Here is a 20,683-nt window from a genome sequence, read left to right on the forward strand (position 1 = left end):
TGCCTTTGTCTTACAGGGATTTTTTTCAGGTTTACAACCACTTTAAGACTGACTCTATGATGCTGCACAGTTCCAAAGGCTGAGCATTTTGAACACAGCCAAATACATTACTCACAAAACAATGGGTTAGAAAGGATGCCCCGGGCTGACACGAGCTCAGTACACATGCCAGCTTATGGAGGTTCACTACTAATACTATAATAACCTTTTCTTATTCTGAAGAAATCCATGTGCATTTGTCTCTGCCCCTGTACTGAGCGGGTCTAATGGGAGCGGTTTCATAATTATCAGTCAACTGTGGAAGCTGTAGAGCACTAATGAGGAAATCTGCTGGGCCTGCATCCCTTTAGACGTGTCCCTTTTAAAAATCTCACCAAAAATGAGATTTTTGTTGCAGAGGATGCCTGAAATCTGACTTCTGGGAAAATTGGTGAGCCATTCACACAAGCAGGAAATTATGTTTCTGAGGAGTGGTCAGTACACACTCTGTGTACAGAACACCTCCATGTAGCCATATTGCATTGCATTTATAGAAAATGGCAGCGGCTGCAGATTGGAAAGGTAGTTTTTAATAACATTCAATCACAATATGACTTGTATTGCAATTGTGCACATTATATTACATGCTAATAGAACCTCGCATCCAGGATACTTTATATAAGAAAAATTTTTTTGTATACTTAATGACACAAAAATCAATAGCATATCATGGTTACAATGAAACCTTAGCACTCACCTATATCGGCTGCCTGGTCTATCAGAGTTTGCACTATTGCTACCTGAACCCGCAGCTTCTTTTCTGTACTTGCAGAAATCTTGTCACTGTCCCCTGTCTGTAGAAGGTTAGGAGCAAATATCACAGCCAGATTACTGCTGTCCATTTTGTTGGTGTCAGATCTGCAGGGGATATTAATCTATAATAAGTAAATATGTACACCATTTGTATTTTTGATAAGCAAGTCTACCCAAAGTGAAATTCTTACCTCATAGACACATTTTGCAGAAAGTTAAAAAAGTAACGCAGGATAGGGACTGTCCGTTCAGGCATTAGGCTGGATATCAATATGGTTGCAGTGGCCTTATCCTCATCACTGCCCAATTGCTGGGCCTTGCTCAGCACATCCTGGAGATCTGCAGGAAGAATGGGTTCTGGTAGCTCTCGGAAAAACTGCTTGAGGATGCCAGCCACATCACAGGGAAGAGCATCCGAGAGGTCATTATCTCCTCCATCAAGCTTAGTCTATGAAAAGCAAAAGACAAAAATCCACAGAAATTAGTGCATGAAGAACATAGAACACTGAAGTTTGCATGATTCCAAATTAACTACTGACTGCTCCACACATAAGCACACAGTGTACCTTCCTCCATGGTGAACATCTTCAAATCCATTAACAATTGGAATCTAAAACGATTTCTGGGAATATTTCTTCAATTAAAAATTGACCTAAAGCCGATTCCCACTAGATCATCTAAAGCTCTGTGCACGACCACTACCCTCCATGATATGAAACTGCATTTTTTTTGGCCATATTATTTTTAAAACACTTTAGTCCTGGTCCAACCAAACCACCTAGGGGAGAATGACTTATGCCTGCTGCCTCACCCTCCTGGGTTTCCACTTCACATTTCAGGAGGCTGCAGGGGTAGGAATAACTATGACTGAGCATGACTAAGATGGTGGCGCAAGACCTGGGCCGCTACAACTGCTCAGCTGAACAATGCTACATCTGCTGGGGAGTCAAGTATCTAAATCCAGGTCAATGCTGCATGATAGGCAAGTGTAGAGAAATAAAATAAAATCAAGGAGGAGCAACGGAAGTTCCTCTTTAAGGTTATGCAACAACTAGGTAGTAAATGTAAAAAGGAAATAAACGCATTGACTTAATTAAAAAGGTTACCTTTAGCAGTTTCTGTCGCACAACAGATCCAGACTTCCTAAAAAGCCCTTCAGTGTCAGCATGGCTCTCCAAGTACTTACAAACATCAGCAAGGAACCTGAAATATATAAAGTACTATCAGACATGTGTTTTTCCTCCAAGAGCGGGGGGGGGGGGGGGGGGGGGGGGGAATACAAAACAAATCTTCAGGTGGATCATGTATTAAAAAGATCTTTTACATTAATGGCCTTCATAATTAAAATATTTATTCAATGAATGTGTTCAAGTAGTAATAAACCCAAAACAAACATATTGCAGCTTTCTTAGATGTGCTGGCTGCATTTGTTCTTTTTTTAATGCTTTCTTCTATTTTTATCTAGTGATTCAGCCAGTAGGTTTGTTGTTTTTCAAAAGAACAAACCCTCTTGGAGATATACAAGTTACTGGGAAGAGACAAACCATTTAAAACTGGCAGGGGTGCTTACAATGATCAGCTTTTAGTTACTGTATATAAAACCTTAATCCCAGAAGGCAAAATCTGTTTGCTGTAATGGTTTATAAAGTGTTAGCTGGAGTGTGGCTTCAATTTATTAGTGTATTTAAATTTGCTAGTGCACTCAACACTCCCACCCATGGTGTGTTTGCTACCAGTTAAAAACTGGGGGGAAAAAATCAAATAAAATAAAAATGAATGCAGCCTCCACATCTAATGATTGGTAAGCTGCATTATAATTTTTGGTTGTGGGTTTAATACAGCTTTAAGAATATCAAATGTTATCATCCCACTTTACTAAAAAAAGCTGTCTGCTGAAATAAGGGCTGCTTCACGCCAGATGTAGTCCAGTGCGTTTAAAAAAAAAAAAAAATCATCAAACATTGCACACACAGTGTTTTCAGCATTTTCCAATGGCCGTAGCTCACACATGTGCAGTCAAAAATAGAACCTGCTGCATCTTTTTTCTGTATGGAATGCACATTATCCTAAGATTTAAACAAAGAAAAACCCTACATTGAAAAGCATCAAACACGCATTTGGAATGCAAAAATTGTGGTGTGAACCTGCTAGGGATCGACCAATTATCGGTAAGGGCGATACCATAATTTTTCAAAACATTGGTATCAGTCACCATCTAGACCGATATATCTTTTTGGGGCCCAGAAGCCTGCAGACAGTGTGAAGGGCAGCGCGGGACATGCACAAAATGTCATCACGCCTACATGCACGGAGCCTAATCCTCCCTCTCCACACTCGGCCGGACACGCCAACCAGCCATACACCCACAGCAAGGTGCCAGGCCACTGAGGCCAGCCAGCCACCCACAGCAGGATGCCAGCCAGCCAGCCCACCCACATCATGGTGTCTACATACTAGCAGCAGCTTTTAGTTCCCTTGTTCCACAGGATTGTTGGTCCACTGTTTGGGCAAAGCTTTGGCACCTTCTGGTAGTGTAGAAGGTCGTTCACTTTTCCAACACGTTCTTTTTAGTGAGACACAGAACCCCAGTGACGGGCCAACAGGAACGCATTGAGGCCTTACCTGATTAAAAATGGCCTGACATTCCGCTTGAGACAGAGCACCAGAAGCTGTGGCACGTTCCAGCAGCATTTATCATTTGCCAACGTGACAAGGTCACTTTAAAGCTAGCCATAGGTATGCTCATGGGTAGCAGAGACATCTGCCTCTGCTTCTTATGCGTTATTTGCCAAAGAAAGCTGAAATGGCATGAGCCCTTTGAAATTATTTATCAGAGGTGGCAAGGATGGCTATGGTGAGGGGATAGATCCACTGCCAAGATTTTATCGCTCCCTTTGTTCCAGTTCAGAAGATTCACTCTCAACAGTTGGTGTGATAAAGCCTTACTCCCAACACATCTTCACTAAAATACCTTTCACACTCAACAATCCTTGCAAGAATGTAAAAAATCTTTGCCCTTTCCTCTCTAAGCCTAAATGGGGCTTGGCAGCTGATGTCTGAAGTAAATATTTAGATTTGATGCTTTCTAAGTGTGACTGGGAGTGTATGAATACAGACTTTCTCCAGGGCTCCATCAAAGTAAATATTAAGGAAACAAAATGATAAATTCCGCAGTAGAGGGTACGGCTCCCCGACATGGTTACACAAATTTCTACTGGCAATCTCAGACCAAAGCTAGAGATGCCTACAGGATAAAGGGAACACTTCTACACATTTAATGGTGGTCCCGATTGTGCAGTCACCCTTTTTGGACCCAGGTTCATCACCTTACCAAGAAAATTGTATACCTTGAGCTCGCCTTCAACCCTGTCTCAGTCTTGCTATACCACAGGACTAATACCCACTGCATACAAAAAAAAAAAAAAAAACGTATTCCCCGACTATGAAACTTGACTAAAACACCTGAGATCGCAGAATGGTTTTCTAGAATAGATCAGGTAGTGGAGATGAAGGAACTGGTCAATATAAGCAAAGAGAACATGTCATCCTATGCGAAAATTTGGACAGTATGGCTGCTTTTCAAGGACACTGACCTATACAAGCAACTAGGGTTGCCCCAATACTGTTTTTTTTTCTTCTTAGTAGAGAGTACCAATACTGACAGTCAAGTACTCGTTGATACAAAGTATCGATACTTTGGGATGTGATTTGTGTCCATGGAAAATAAATGGGTGCAAATCACACTGCAAAGAGTTGCATGCGATTTGAACAGGAATGAGGTGTAATTTCTGTGCGAATCACATGCAATTCCCCCCACCGCTCCTGTTTGTGAACCCAGTATAGAAGGGGAAGCATCATTTAATGGAGCAATGGGCAGTTTATTAAAAATGTTATAACAACTTACATTAAAAATACATATCTAGTCAAATCCAAATCTGCATAGTGTCCCTGTCCCGCCGATGATTGAAAACCACAGCCGCTGAAAGTGCTCACAGGGCTGGAGATGCAGATTTGGATTTGACTAGATATGTACTTTAACCCCTTTGTGCCTGGGGGGGGGGACAAACCTTAATGCCCAAGCACAATTTTGCAACTTTGACATGTGTTAGTAAAGTTGTACATATCACCACAACTACTTTGTGCATCCAGGTGGATTATACCTTTTTTTTTTCTCCAGGACAAATGGGCTTTTATTTGGTGGTAAATAGTAATGGATATCACCTGATTGTTTTTATATCATCAAAAAGGACAACTGGCCCAAAATAGTAAAAAAAAAAAAAAAAAAAAAAAAAAAACACTTCATCTGTATATTTATTGCTACTACGATAACCTATCACCAGAGAACCCACAATAAATTTTCCCGCTCCTGACGATCGCAGAAATACCACACGTGTATGTTAGTTCAGGGCTTCACAAATTTGCTTAGAAGCTAGGAGCCAGCTGAAAATTAGGAGGCAGTTTTTTTTTTTTTTTAATTGGCTGCCCAGCGCCCAGAAATGCATGGACGGGGGCGTTGGGCAATAAGAATTGCACACGCCTGATGCCAAGCAAAAAAAGAGAATATAAAAAAAAATTTAAATCCCACACACTTGTTTGTTACAAGGTTTTGCAAATAAGTTATTTTTCTCCTTCACTGACGGGTGGCACTCCCTGTCCATGGCGGCAGGCGGGCGGGCAGTTAGAGTGAGCAACTAGGGAAATGTACTGTCCAGTTTGTGAGGTATGATTTGAACCAACTGAGGGCTGTTTCATTGAGTCCAGTGGTGAAGTGGAGCCGATTTAAAAGCATGCCATGGTCAACAGTACCATATGCAGCAGAAAGGTCCAGGAGGATGAGGAGGGAAAGAAAGCCAGCATCAGATATGAGAAACGCTAACGAGGGCAATCTCTGTGCTGTGCTGCAATACTTTTGATATAAAGGGAAGATTGGAGATGGGCCTATAGTTAGATAGGACTTCCCGGATCAAGAGCAGTTTTTTTTAAGCAATGGTCTGATAATAGCAGTTTTTAAAACAAGAGGAACGTGACCAGCTTGGAGAGAATCATTTATAGCAGCAGTGATCAGGGGACTTAGGACAGTAATATGAATTTTTACCAGGGAGGTTGCAAGAGGGTCCAGGGAACAGGTGGAAGGTATCATCTTCCTGATGATGTTCTGCACCTCATCTGACGACACCTCAAGAAAACAGTTTAAGGCCCCTTTCACACTGACGATCCGTTCAGGCCCGCCTGTCAGTTTTTCAGGCGGACCTGAACGGATGCTCCATAGAGCTCTATGGAGCGTCGGATGTCAGCGGTGACAAGTCCGCTGACATCCGAGCCGCTCCGAAAAAGTGCGACGGAGGAAAAAGCTATTTTTCCATCCGTCTGCAGATCGGATGACGACGGACACTGCGGTCCGTCGTCATCCGATCTCCCATAGGGGAGAGCGGCGCTGTGACAGGTCTGTCCCTGCGCAGTGTGCAGAGACGGACCTGTCATCTCCCTGCTCAGCGGGGATCGACGGAGCGATCCCCGCTGAGCAAACGGATATCCACGGGGTGGATCAGCATTGATCCGCCCCGTGTGAAAGGACCCTAAAGGTTGAGAAATGATCTGTGATGGGGAAACAATTTGAGTGGGAGGAGCAGAAAGGGCAGAACGAATATGTGCAATTTTTGAAAAAAATCCATGAATTTATTGCACTGCTCTTCTGTAAGGGCAGTAAGTGGAGGGGAATTTGGTTTACAGTGGAGAAAAGCGGCTTAGAATTTCCTGGGCTATTTCTGATGGCATTGGAGAAAAACTGTGACCTCGCCTCTTTAAGAGGCTGTGCATATTTTTGTTGATGCTCCCGGTAGATTTGTTTATGAACAGTGAGACTAGAGGCTTTGAAGCGCCACTCAAGGACCCGGCATGTTGCCTTCATCTTAGGAAGCTCATCTGTAAACCAGGGACCTGAACGGGTGAAGGTGACTGTTCTTGTTTTAACAGGGCTATATAAAAGTGTAGCGCTTCTCAAGACTTCAAAAATCAGACATAATTATGCATTCCTTATATAAGCATAAGGAGTACAAACTTATACCAATATATTCAGTGAAAGATTCCACTGTGATCTTACTTCCGGTATAAAATGGCCGCCGGCGTGCGTTCCACACCTCATTATGAAATAATTCAAAAAAACAGGGTTAACTTCAATTGTATTATGTTATATATAAGTCCATATTGCAAAAACATGCTGGACCTCTTTTTGGAATTGTAAAACATCACCTTAGGGGAGCAGCTAAGGTGAGGTTTTACAATTCCAAAAAGAGGTCGAGCATGTTTTTGCAATATGGACTTATATATAACATAATACAATTGAAGTTAACCCTGTTTTTTGGAATTATTTCATAATGAGGCGTGGAACGCACGCCGGCGGCCATTTTATACCGGAAGTAATATCCGGTGACACGGGCTGAATGAATTTGTGCCTAATTGGGGGTCTTGGTATTTAAGTAAGTAGGTTGCAGTCGAGTGGTACCCCAGATGACGTCTTCTACGACGAAACGCGTCGGGACTCCACTGCAATCGTGTTTTATCTTGATAAGCGCTTAAACTACTGTACACATAAGAGTTTTGTACTTTTATTTTTTAATTTTCTATAAAAAACGGAATTACACTATTTTTGGTCCCTGTTTTTTCTTTATATGTATTTAACTATTCCTACGGATATGTCTGGCTGGAGTTAAAATACCTCTCAGCATACGAAGGGATTAGCTATATTCGAGGTCCCCCTGGAAAACTGGCTGCTGAAAGAATCTGCATATGTTTGCATAAGTTTGTATGATTCCCCAAATGTAAATTTGTGAGGATCCAATAATTCCGGTAAGCGTTCAATTCACTTGGTGACGGGAACATCACGTGGTTTATGCACGAGTTTTTTATGAAGGAGGTGTAACATATTTCCTGCACACTTGTGGACCATAGAAGGATATTATACACAAGAGACTCTGTACTGTCTTATTGGGACTTTTTTTTCCTCTTAATTTTTTGTCTTTTGGATTTTTTTTAAATCCTTTTTTCACTTTATAGTCACAAGTATGTGTTTATATAGCAATCAGTGCTTATATGAGATTTTATATGTTATGTGCACTATTTCACAGTGGAATCTTTCACTGAATATATTGGTATAAGTTTGTACTCATTATGCTTATATAAGGAAGGCATAATTATGTCTGATTTTTGAAGTCTTGAGAAGCGCTACACTTTTATATAGCATTGATTACCTTACACTCGATACCCTAGTGATGTGTTAGCAGCTCTCCTGTGTGTTTCATTTTATTTTTATTTTACGGTAAGAATAGCGCAGTGTTTGGTTGCAAAAAATTTCTTGTTTTAACAGGGGCATGGAGGTCCAAGAGGCTGCTAAGTTGACCGTTGTAATAATCCACTGCTTCATTAGCTGATAAAAAAAAATGCATGGAAAGATGCTCAAAGTCAGCTGCCAAAAAGGTCTGAGTTTATGTTTTTTAGGTTTCTAAAACAGATATTCCGCTTAGGCCTGCAAAGGCCAGAAGGGGGATGACAAATCCATAGAGATGCTCTTGTTATCAGACATACCTAGATCATACACCTGCAGGTTGGCAAGAGGAGCAGATTTTGTAATGACCAGATCCAAGGTATGCCCCCTGGTATGTGTGGGGACACCAACAAGTTGCTTTAAGTTAAAACAATCCAGTAGTTGAAGAAATTCAGCTGCAAAACGGCAGGAAGGGGTGTCAACGTGGATGTTCATATTGCCCAAAATTATAACATTGGCAGAGGATGTGCAGAAAGTTGTGAAAAGATTTGACATCTCAGTAATAAATGATGGGTTTGATTTTGGTGGTCGATAAGTCGGAGAAACAGCACAGGTGAAGGGGACTTACATTTAAATGCAAGGCATTCAAATGAAGACAGTTCAGGTAATGGCTGCAGAGATAGCTCCAGATCGCTGCGATGAATGACGGACAGGCCCCCACTGCGCCCTGTGCTGCAAGCTTTTGGAAATAGCTATATCCTTGGGGACAGCTTCCATTTAAAGAGGAAAAAGGTATTTGGTTGGTGCCAGGAACATATAGTCCAGACATTTATCCAGGATATGATCATGAATGAAATATCATGGAAACGTCCACACTACATATCCGATAGGAGACAGCACTCCCATGACGCATGCGTGGAATAACAGTTTGCGTTGTTGACCAGACAGCCGGGATGGTATGGCTTGTCTGTAAACAAACTTTCTGTGAGAACTTCTATGGATGTAGCGCGGACGGCGGAGAAGTTCCAGTTTTTTAATCACTGCAATGCACGATGGGGTGAAAAAACTGCTGAGATTTATCAGCTCGCTGACAGTAACAACATAGTTCTCTGGTCACCACTCCACTCTCTCAGAGTACCAGCAGGCAGATATACAGGCAGGTCTACAGACAAGCAGGGGTACCGACCGGTAGGTATGCAGCCAGGAAGGTATATATGCCACTAAGCATGCAGATAGCCAAGTCTATTAGACAGGCAGGTATGTTGGCCAGTAGGAATGCTAACAAGCAGGTTTCTGGTCTCTGATCACAGCCGATATAGCTTCAGGGTCTCCAGTCACATTCCGCTCATTACTCCCCTTACCTGTCCCTGCTCATCACTGCCATCAAAGAATCCTCGGTCAGCAGACCGCTGAGTCTCCCCTTGACTTGGATCCTCAGCACGGCTTCAGTCACAGAGCTTCCTCTTTGTCAAAACAGTCTGTTGGCCGGGTTCATAGGAGGAAGGTGATCACTGATCGTCCGGCCTTTCACTGAAAGCTAGTATTCAGTTTAACCAGCCAGATGATGGGATGGATTCAGCAGGGCTCGGAGTTGTCATGAGTAGTGACACCACAACCTCTCACGCTGCGGATCAGCCACAGCTCTTCCTGGCTCAGCCCTCACACTCCTGAAGAAGCGGCAAACAGACAGCGCCAGCGTCCTCTCCCTGAAGTGGGCCTGCAGATAGCAATTGGTCCAATGTATATGTCTTGTCAATTCAGAGACCAAAAACACAGGGGCGGGGTTCACAGTGACTGATCACTGTGATAGCCAATCAGAGGCTATTGCAGTGATCAGGTGACCCAGAATCAGACATTCCAGGTCCCGAATAATAGAACTGGGCTCAGGGCTCTCAGCGAGATCCCAGTCTCTGTGGAAAAAAAAAAAAAAAAAAGCCCAGACAAGAGGGGCCACATATTTGATTGAAAACAAGTCAATTTAAATCGCTAGTAAAATACCTTGATTTAAATCAGAATTTTTAAAGAGCAACTGTTATCTCTGTCCCGCAGCAGTTCCACCTCTGACACGCTGTTGACTCACAGACAGTCCCATTTGCTTTAATGGGACGGCTGGTAATGCGGTAGTGACACAACAAGGCAAGTGGATGCCCGCTAACAGGCGCTACCATGAGGACTCTAAAATGACAGGTGCTCTTTAAATGTAGGGACTTATTGTTGCTGGTAGTTAGAATCTTTAATATTTGCAAACAAAATGAAGGTTTCCCATTTTAGAATAAGCTGTCAGGTTATTAAAGAGGAGGGCCGGTTATACAAAAAAAAAAAAAAAAAAAAGTCAGCAGCTGCAAACACTGCAGCTGCTGACTTAATCAACACACTCACCTGTCCAGGGTGCCCGCGATGTCGGCCGCCCGAGGCCGACCCGTCCCTCGGGTCCCGGTGCTGCCATTCCTTGTAAGGGAAACAGGCAGTGGAGTCTTACGGCTTCACTGCCCGTTTCCTACTGCGCATGCGCGAGTCCCGCAGCTACTGCGCATGCGCGAGTCCCGCAGCGCTTTCTGAATGGGACGCGCTGTGTTCTGGAACACACAGTTCCCAGAACACAGCGCGACTCATTACCCAGAAGACGCCGCGACGAAGACAGAAGATCTCCGCGGAGGAGGAAGAGGAAGATTAGGAGAAAGTGCCTAGCAACAGGCATTTCTGGTAAGTAAAAAAAAAAAAAAATTTTTCATTTTTTTTTTTTAATATTTTTTTGTAATTTTTAATATTTTTTTTGTTTTCAGGGTGGCCCTCCACTTTAAATATCACAACCGATTCAATCATACAGTTTGTAGTGTACATAGATTTTCAAAAAATGTGATAAAGGAATATTCCTGAACTTTGTTTTATCTCATAGTTGCTGTGAAATTGTGTGACTGCATCAATGCATGCTGTTATCTCAGCTGCAGAGCTTAGATTCATTGCATTTGTTTACAAAAAATGTAAATATTGCAGAATATGCAGCCTCATGCTACATAACTAACTCCATTACACACACACACACACACACACACACACACACACACACACACACACACACACGAGCGAGGGGAGGAGGGAAATCGAATGCGATTTGCAGTGCGATTTGCTCCCATTCATTTTGTATGGATGCAAATTGCACCACAAAGTATTGGTTTCGGTATCAATTTCAGTGCTTGTGAAAATACTTGGTATCGACACAGACACCCTTCAGTGAAAAAAATAAATAAAAAAAACAGTAGAAATCTCCTGTGTTTATACTCACGTTGGAATGTTCCCATACTCTGGAATAAACAAATGTGTCAAGGAATGAATAGGTACTCCAAAGATTTTATCCTAAAAGAAAAAAAAAAAGAAAAATAAATAATAATTATGCTTGATAAACAGAAATGTCAAAAGCAGACAGATATATGCATGCCCGACGCACAAACAAGCACGTTTCTCATAAAAAAATGAATAAAAAAAAAAAAAACACGGATGGTTAACCAATGGGACACATTTCTGGTAACAGCAGCTAAAGTGGGGAGTAGGAGAGCACTTCATGCTTTCTCCCAGATGTTGAAAGCAAGAGAGAGTTCTGGAGTTTTAGCATTACCCAATGGAAAATAAATAAATAAAACAATATGAGCATTGCTGGTAAAATACACCCAGATCTCCAATGTGAGGCAATTATGGTCTCTTCTTCAAAATATCATGAATCACAGACAGTAGCATAAAATCTTCCTTGCTACTCAAACTTTTTTTTTTGGTAAAATTAAATTAAAAAAACGTTTATTCCCCTTTTTATTAATGCACATTTTAAAATGTTGCGTTTAAATCAAAATTCAAGCAGAATTCCAGCCAAACCTCTACATTCTTAATAGAACTGATGGGGTTATAAGCTTTCAGGTGTCTGTTGCTTTTAGAGTTCCTATTAAGGGAGTTTGCTCCCACGTCTTGTCCCAATGTCACCAGGATGTAAAGGCAACCCCCCCCCCCCCCCCAAAAAAGAAGAAGAATGCAGGGGTTCTTCTAACCCTAACCCACTGTATGGTTGGTGTTCCGATTAGAGTCGGCCAACACTAAAGACTTTGGACAATACATAAATTACAGATGGACACAATCGTTTACAAATCAGTAGCCAGTCCTGTAAGCAGTTTATGGGACAACCCCTATCACTACATAGTTGAAGGTAAATATAAAGGAAATTGAACAAAAAAATTGTATATTGTGCATCCAGCTGTATAAATAAAATACATATTAAAAAGTCTACACTAAATATACAAAAAAGGTTCTGCAATCCACTTTGGAATGCAGCTTTGAGAGATAACAGGAACAGGATAGGAGCGAATAAACAATGGGCAGTTGCAGATGCAAGTCTAGAGCCCGATCACATTTCCTGTATGTAGTAGCAGTGTTAGGAGAAGCAGTCTTACAACACCTGGAAGCACATCTCCTTACTCCCCAATATCACTAAATACGGAGTTACGCAATCTACAACACAAATGGAGAGCCAGCTATCCATTACTGGGTTTTAATATAGTAAAATGTGTCCATAGATGTGGAATGTTTGTCAGATTTCATCTGCTTCAAGGTTGGATATCTATGATGAACGCCAACAAAACACACCAGATCTCCCTGGCTGACTGGTCTCTGAAGATGTTGCAGCTAGCCATATACAGTAGTTTGAGACAATTCTTATTTTCCATTTCTCCTGCCAGGTAAACCAGCATCAGGACTGTATAGACCAATCATGCTCCCCATCTCAGTGCAAAGGTCTCTGCGGAGGGACGACTTTTTTTGGCACAATCTTTTTTTGGAACGATCGTTCCAGTGCTTGGCAAATCCTTTTTAGAGGTTTAAAAGGTTTAGGATATGGCAGTCACTCCCAGGTCACAAAGGAATGTTCTAAAGATCAACAAAATAACACGTCATTAGTTGATGCCACTCTCTGCACCATATAGGATCTGCCCACCAGAGAAGAAAGGGGGAAATTCTAAACCCCAGAGTTAAATTTTTAGGTTAACCACTAGGTTTAAAGACAACTCTTTTTTTTTATTTTTTTATGATGTAACCCAGCATGGAAACCTTAAAAAAAAAAAAAAATTCAGCTTTTGCTACAGCATTTGCCTCCTCTCCAGCACGGTCCCCAGCAGATTGGCCACTCTGAAGTAGGGCTGCAACTAACGATTATTTTCACAATCGATTAGTTGGCCGATTATTGTTTTGATTAATTGATTAATCGGTTAATAACCTTAAAAAAAAAAAAAAAAAAAAAAAAAAAAAGGGTCAAATTGACGTTCATTATCAACCATAGCGACAGGAAAATTTGGAAATAGAAAACTTTTCGGTCAAAGGAATTTTCAGTGTATGTGGTTTTTGATCAGAAATGAAGTGAAAATTTCAAACTAAATTTTTTCATTCAGCGAATGTACAAAGATTTTTCTTCTGAATATTCTCACCTGAAAATTGATCCATGTGACCAGCATAAGGCTCGGTACACACCTATGCAGTTTTTGCTTTTGACCTGTTTCTGCAGTGCTTTTTGCCGTGCGTTTTGATTTTTGCGCACGTGATTTTACTGCAGTTTGCGCTTTTTGCATTTTTTTGGGCAGATTAACCTCTTCCCGCCGAGCGTACACAGATGTGCGTACTCGACTTCCGGGGGGTACCATTTTTTTCAGCGGGCGATTGGCTTTCCAGCCATAACAACCGAAGCGGCTATAAAGCTGCTCGGCTGTTATGCCGGAGGAGCGGGAGGGGATGCCCCCCCCTCCAGCCGCCTCCCATCGCTGTTACCGGTGCTCCCGCTGGATAGGGAGCACCAATTCACGCTCCGTTGCCCCCGGCTGCTGGGGAGGGACTAGAACGAAGCCGTAATCGTAATTTTCGGCGATCTGAATACATTGAAGTGTAAAGGAGGGATGGGGGGGGTCTTTGAGACCCCCCCATCCCTCCATAAAGAGTACCTGTCACCACCTATTACTGTCACAAGGGATGTTTACATTCCTTGCGACAGCAATAAATGTGATCAATTTCAATTTATTTTTTTTAAAACAATTTATTCATTTTCAAATAAATAAAATAATTTTTTTTAAAGCGCCCGCAGTCCCCGCGAAGCAAAGAAAACGCCTACGGAAGTCGCGCCCGCACATGTAAACTGCGTTTAAATCACACATGTGAGGTATTGCCGCGATCGTCAGAGCGAGAGCAATAATTCTAGCACTGGACCTCCTCTGCAACGCTAACCTGGTAACCGTAAAAAATTAAAGCGTCCCCTATTGAGATTTTTAGGTACCGTACTTTATCGTCAATCCACGAGTGCGTGCAAATATAAGGTGTGACATGTTTGGTATCTATTTACTCGGCGTAACATTATCTTTCACATTATGCAAAAAAAATGGGCTAATTTTACTGTTGCGTTTTTTTTTTTAATTCATGAAAGTGTCCCTTTTCCCAAAAAGATGCGTTTAAAACACCGCTGCGCAAATACCATGTGACATAAAATATTGCAACAATTGCCATTTTATTCTCTAGAGTCTCTGCTAAAAAAATATATGTTTGGGGGTTCCAAGTAATTTTCTAGCAAAATATATGGATTTTAACTTGTAAACACCATATGCCAAAAATAGGCTTAGTCATGAAAGGGTTAAAAAACACAAATTGCTGTAAAAATGCATTACATTCTTTTCTGCAGCTTCTCCATTGAAGTATATTGAAACAAAAAAGTACCGTTTCGCGTTAAAAGTCCCTGACCCTTTCCAAATATGCAGCGGCTGAAAAAAGCATAGCTATGAACGTGTCCTATAGGAAACCATGTAAAAGAACTGTAGTGCGTTTCTGCAAAAAGCACCAACAAACATATAGATGTGAACCAGGTCTAAGACGTTTAGTAACATAATGGGGTTAAAAAGACTAAAATTAGCCCTTTATAGTACAAAAAAATAAAAATAAAAATAAAAAGCAGATAACTACTGGAAGGGGTTAATTTTTTTTTTTACTGTAGAACAGTGAAAGTAATATTTACAGTAGTGATTATATTTTTGTACTATAAAGGGCTCATTTTAGTTTTTTTTTTAACCCCATTATTGTACTAGCCGATTAATCGATTATGAAAATAGTAATCGATGAATTTCATAAATCGATAAGTTGTCGATTAATCGATTTGTTGTTTCAGCCCTACTCTGAAGTCTAATGCTAACCTTTTACTGAATTGAATAAAGTGCAGGCAAAGAGGCTAGACAGTAATGCTGGCCATACACGATACACTCTGATTGTACCAAAACTATGTAATAGATTATACACCTAAACAATCCTTTAGACTTGTTTCCAGTCAGGCAGGCCCTTGTCCTACATGGTTAATGACAGATTTAAAAGGAGATTGTACAAGTATGGTCACAAAGTGGATGTAAACCCCCGAAAAAAAAATGTCTTTAAATTAAGGCTTGCACCTTGTACAGTATAGGATTTCATGTCATCTGTGCCCAGTTTTGCCACAAAGTTAACCTAGCTCTGAGCAGTCCTCATCTTTTTTCAGTGAGATTAAAACAGACAGAAATAGAAGTCAATTTCTCCCCCTTGCTGTAAGCGACAGGTGATTTACATATCTCATGCAGGAGCCCAAGACATTCAGTGTACTTCAGATCCCCCCTCCTTTCTTCTCTAGCTCTCCCAAGATTGGCTGCTCCACACCTCAGCATGATTTGGCATGCTGAAGTCATGTGGTGACTTTTCTGGGTTTTGACTGGATGTTTAAAGAGGAAGTAAACCCTGATGAGTTTACTTCCTCTTTTTTTCCCTGCAAAGGTAAAGCATAATGGACTACTATGCATCGCATTAGTAGCCCATTATGTGTCACTTACCTGACACAGGAGCCAGCGAAGTCGCGCTTTCCCCTGTAGTCCGCCGCATCCATCTTGCTTGTGGCGTCTCGCAGCTCCGCCGCTGTCATTCGGCGAAGCCGCGATGACGTCACTCCCGCGCATGCGCACGGGAGTCGATAAATGCGGCAGCTCCATTTTTGGAACCGCCGCGTTCAGTGCGCCTGCGCCGTAGACAGCGGTGCCTGTCTTCAGGCAAATATCTCCTAAACCGTATAGGTTTAGGAGATATTGCTTGGACCTACAGGTAAGCCTTAATCTAGGCTTACCTGTAGGTCAAAGTGGTTTGTAAGGGTTTACAACCACTTTAAGATCATAGCAAAAGTTCAGTGTAAGAAATACACAGGAGAAAATGCACGTTGACAAAAGGGAGTGTAGAGGTGGGAGGGGAGTCTACTGACATCATGACTCCACCCTCCGAGCTCTGGAGAACAGACTTGCCCACAGAATATGCAGGTTTTCAGGTCTCATAACAGAGGGGAGACATTTGACAGGTAAAGATACATGCAGCAGGCATATATATATCCTTATAGATAACTACTACGGCAGTAGTTTAGAAAGGATGAGAGCAGGTTTACAGCCACTTTAAGACAGAATGGAACAGTTACTGGCTGTACCTAAACACTGACCTTTCCCCTTCATAAGTGACCAAATAACCAGATGTGCTAATACGATTGTCATACAACCAGCACAATTTAAGGCTCAACCTTTTCGTCTCTAATTATCACTTCAGGGGGACTATTTTGCCTTGGTTCACACTATGAACTGCATGCGAATTGCATCCCTGTTCAATTCACATGCGATTTAATGCACACTAAAGTCATCCAATGCACCAATTTTGGAACTGTACTGTAACTGGATTGCATGGTACTATTGTACCATACGACCCGGTGTGGGCAAACGCACTGTTTGCAACCTGCATTTGGGGAGTCCTTAACCATTTTCCATCCTGCGTATAGTAATATGATGGCCACAAGGTGGCCCTCTCATCCTGGGCGGCCGTCATATGCGATCCTCGGCACTCGTGATTGCTTGTCAAAGAGCTTGCTTATACAGTAATCAGTGCGCATTTATAGCGCTGATCGCTGTATAATTGTCAATGGTCCCAAAATAGTGTCAAAAGTGTCCAATTTGTCCGTCGCAATATCACAGTCCTGACAAAAATCACAGATCGCCACCGTTACTAGAAAAAAATAAATAATAAAAAAATTAAAAAAAAAAAACACACATCAATATATGCCCCTCTATCTTGTAGGCGCTATAACTTTTGCGCAAACCCATCAGTATATGCTTATTGGGTTGTTTTAACCAACAATATTTAGAAGAATATATATCGGCCTAAACGGAGTTAGAAATTTGTTTTTTTTTTTATTGGGATATTATAGCAAAAAGTAAAAAAATAAACGTTTTTTCAAAATTGTTGCTCTTTTTTTGTTTATAGAAGAGCTGAGAGCCCGGAGTCAAGTGATCGCTGTAAGACCCCTTTTGAAAACGGGTAGAAATTGATTTTTAAAACTAGCACAGTTTTGTTAATCTGACAGAGGGGACACAAGAGAGCTGCAGATAGCAGTGTATGACGGAGGCATGTAGACTGACAACTGTGTCAGGGCTCAGCAGTTGTGATATATCGGAGTCAGCGTACAGAGGGGAGGGTAGAAACTGTCAGGATCAGCCAGGTATTTCAGGTGATACAGGGGGGGGGGGGGGGCAAATTACACAGCATGAGCACTGTGCTGTATAACATGCTTTAAAAAAGGTCCAGGATCTTATTTTTTTTTTCCAGGTTAACTCTTTAAGATTGCATTGACACCCAATGCAGATCACAAGGGCAGTGTGATTTGAATGCAGTGCAGGAGACGTGCATGAATCTTGGGTTCCTGCACAGCATTAGTGTGAACTTAGGTTTACAGTGTAGGAAGTTGAAAGCCATTTTAAAATATGCAATATAAAAGTAATTAACATTTTTGAAACTCAGCAAAACAAGAGTTAAGGAAATTTGGCTGCACTGAATTATGGGACATATAGCTGGCAAAGATACCTTGTTCACTGAATTTTCAAGTCTGGACCTGAACCACTACTGAGTCAAGTTTTGAACTGTACACAACATTGCACTGAGCTGCATATCTAAAAATGATTAACGAAGGGCAAAGGATTTCTTCCACAAACCTAACGGCCGAGTATAATTTGATGCGAGTAGGGCCTCGTACACAAGGTTTAATTGTTGTACGACCGATTGTCTGATTTTTGTCAAAAGCACGTGTGCAGGATTTTGTCTAGCAAGCTAACTGTGCGCAGATTGTTGTTTGACAAACACAAGGTAGTGATGTACTATGAGAGGATAAAGAGGAAGTTCATTTCTCAACTGCCACCCTTTGTGCCCCTTTTTCTAATTCTGTGTTAGTAGAAGTTTGGTGAGCGTTGATTTGTGATTTTCAGATTGTACAAAACAAAAGCCATTTAAAATACGTTTTAAGAACTACATCAGTATCACCAGCAAAGCAGCCTCATTATTATCCCATTAAAGCATTTTGACATTTCATCAAATTGCCATGTCACAAATGTTAATTCTAGATTACGAACGATAGTTCACAAAACTAAACTCTTCCCAGTCATTCCTTGATTCCGAGCACGCGTGTTTGTACTTTCAACTTGTGTGGCGATTTCTGTACTGACCATTTAAAAAATAAACCAGATGTTGAGTTCACATCCGACAAATGTTATAGCCTGCACATCCAGCGTTTGACGAAACTAACGTTCCGAAAATCCGCAGACAGCTCGTCTTTACGAATTTTCATATCGTGTGTATGAGCCCTAAGGTTAAGAAGCGTACACATAAAAAAGGCAAAGTGAGGCATATTAGATTCACCATCCACTCCAGTAGATACAGTGCTGTGATTAGAGAATGATGTAACAAGCTGATCTGCACTAATAACAAATGTAAATAAACAATTTTTCTTTATTCTATTTGTATTATCCTATGAGCAAGTGATCATTTCCACCAGAAGGTCCACTGATTATTTCCAAACATCATTCCTCTCAAATACTGGCCAAAATGTCATTTCACCTAACAATTGAAGGGGATGAACAAAAAAATATGGAATAAAAAAAATATAATCAAAACAGAAAGATGGTGACAAAATTATTGATTATTTAAAAAAAAAAAAAAAAAAAAAAAAAAAAAAAAACCTGCACTCCTGTGAGCCAATCCCTACAAAAGCATATATTTTTTATTTTGCATTATTTTTCAGAAAAAAATTCTATGCACAAATTTTTATGAACGTACCAAAATGGATAGCACAATTGTTATACCGTAGTACGGATTTCTTCTCACAGCCAACAAACATACTGGTGAGCTCAATGCACCTCTCTGTGCACCGATACTCTGTAATTGAAGGGTGCCATGGTAATTTCCTGCTCAAAACACCACATTCTGTCAATGGCCTAGGGGAGAGGGAAGGCGGTGAATAATGGACACTAGCACTTCTGCGTATGTTTAAGAGCCATATCTGCAGAGAGCAATACTATCCAGCATAAAGAAAGCTGGGATTTGAATGGACACAGCAGCAAACATGCCAATGCATATACCCCATTCGGATACACACAGGAAAAAAATAAAAAGTATTTTGGCTGCCGAAACATATCGGCCAAAAATTGTGTTTTCAGCATTTTGCAGATAAAGAAAGGGATGCCGATAATCACATTGAAAACGACCACATGCAGTGTGAAGACATATATAGAATTTGAAAGGGATGCATATATTTTTATTATTTTTATTTTATACTGCCATCTTCAGTTTTTTGCCAAGTGCATCCTGCATTTTCGGTACCCAAATTTCCTATTCGGTGCACCTCTACTGTCAAGTTTTTACTGTTGTATCCCTGCCAGGTAGATTTAAAGTAGAAGTATTTTGTCCTGATAAACCCCCACTAAAAAACAGAAAGGGATAAGAAATCCAAAATATTAGAAGTGTCACCAGAACAAGAGGGGAAGGTAAATCTTTACTGTGTCACCAGTCTAAGGGAGAAATTTCTTTTTACTTCATGTTGCCTTTCCAGGACAGGAAGTAAAGGAAAATCTCAAGGAATGGACAGCACACAAGCTGAGTTTTACAACTTCCTTACAGTACAAAAAAAAAAAAAAGTGCACAGTAGTGAGAAAAAAACTACCTGTACTGTATGGCCCTTTTACCTAATTGAGGGCCTGTTCACACCTTTCTGTTTTCCTGCTATAAAACATTTTACTGCAGGATGATGCACTTCAAGTAGAAAACCCATTTTCTCCTATGTGGCTGCTTCACATCTATTTGCTACAGTTTAGTGCTTTCCTAAAAGGGAACTAAAAGGGCCCATTCATACCTAGATGTGTATTTCCACATGTGTATTGGTGGTAATGGGCCATAGTCTCAGTGTGTATATTTGATTGGTTGGACTTTTAGGGCTCATGCTGATGGGGATAGGGGTGGGATGATTGTTATCCTGCATCTAGAATGCATGTTGGTATAACCTTTTGATTTTCCAGCTCAACTCTACTCAAAATTTTATTATTACCACCACCCCCAACCCATCCTGCCAACTGGTAACGTTTTCTTTGCTGGGTGAAGTCAGTTATATTCAGAGTCCTCCACTGATGCCCTTTCCACATTAGAGAATGCTAATCCGGCACTGTACATTGATTCTTGAGATCTCCTCTTTTTCCTTAGGCCCTTTTCACACGGGGCAGATCAGTTTGAGGGACTCTGCTTGCTCAGTGGGGA

At 41.2% G+C, this 20,683-nt stretch overlaps 1 protein-coding gene across 1 annotated transcript in view; it reads right to left on the reverse strand.

Annotated features, from left to right (window-relative positions):
* Positions 1-20,683, reverse strand: part of ARHGAP11A (Rho GTPase activating protein 11A) — a 55,766-nt gene that overhangs the window by 31,039 nt on the left and 4,044 nt on the right. Inside the window, exons 2-5 of the mRNA XM_077464751.1 lie at positions 11,337-11,407; positions 1,899-1,995; positions 984-1,240; positions 737-897 (exon numbers count right to left, since the gene is read on the reverse strand). Of these exons, the coding sequence (XP_077320877.1) occupies positions 737-897; positions 984-1,240; positions 1,899-1,995; positions 11,337-11,407 (586 nt within the window). The remainder of the gene's footprint in view (positions 1-736; positions 898-983; positions 1,241-1,898; positions 1,996-11,336; positions 11,408-20,683) is intronic.

This window comes from Lithobates pipiens, unplaced genomic scaffold (assembly GCF_037356315.1).
Source record: "Lithobates pipiens isolate NorthernLeopardFrog02 unplaced genomic scaffold, aLitPip1_a1.2 Scaffold_30, whole genome shotgun sequence".
NCBI lineage: Eukaryota > Metazoa > Chordata > Amphibia > Anura > Ranidae > Lithobates > Lithobates pipiens.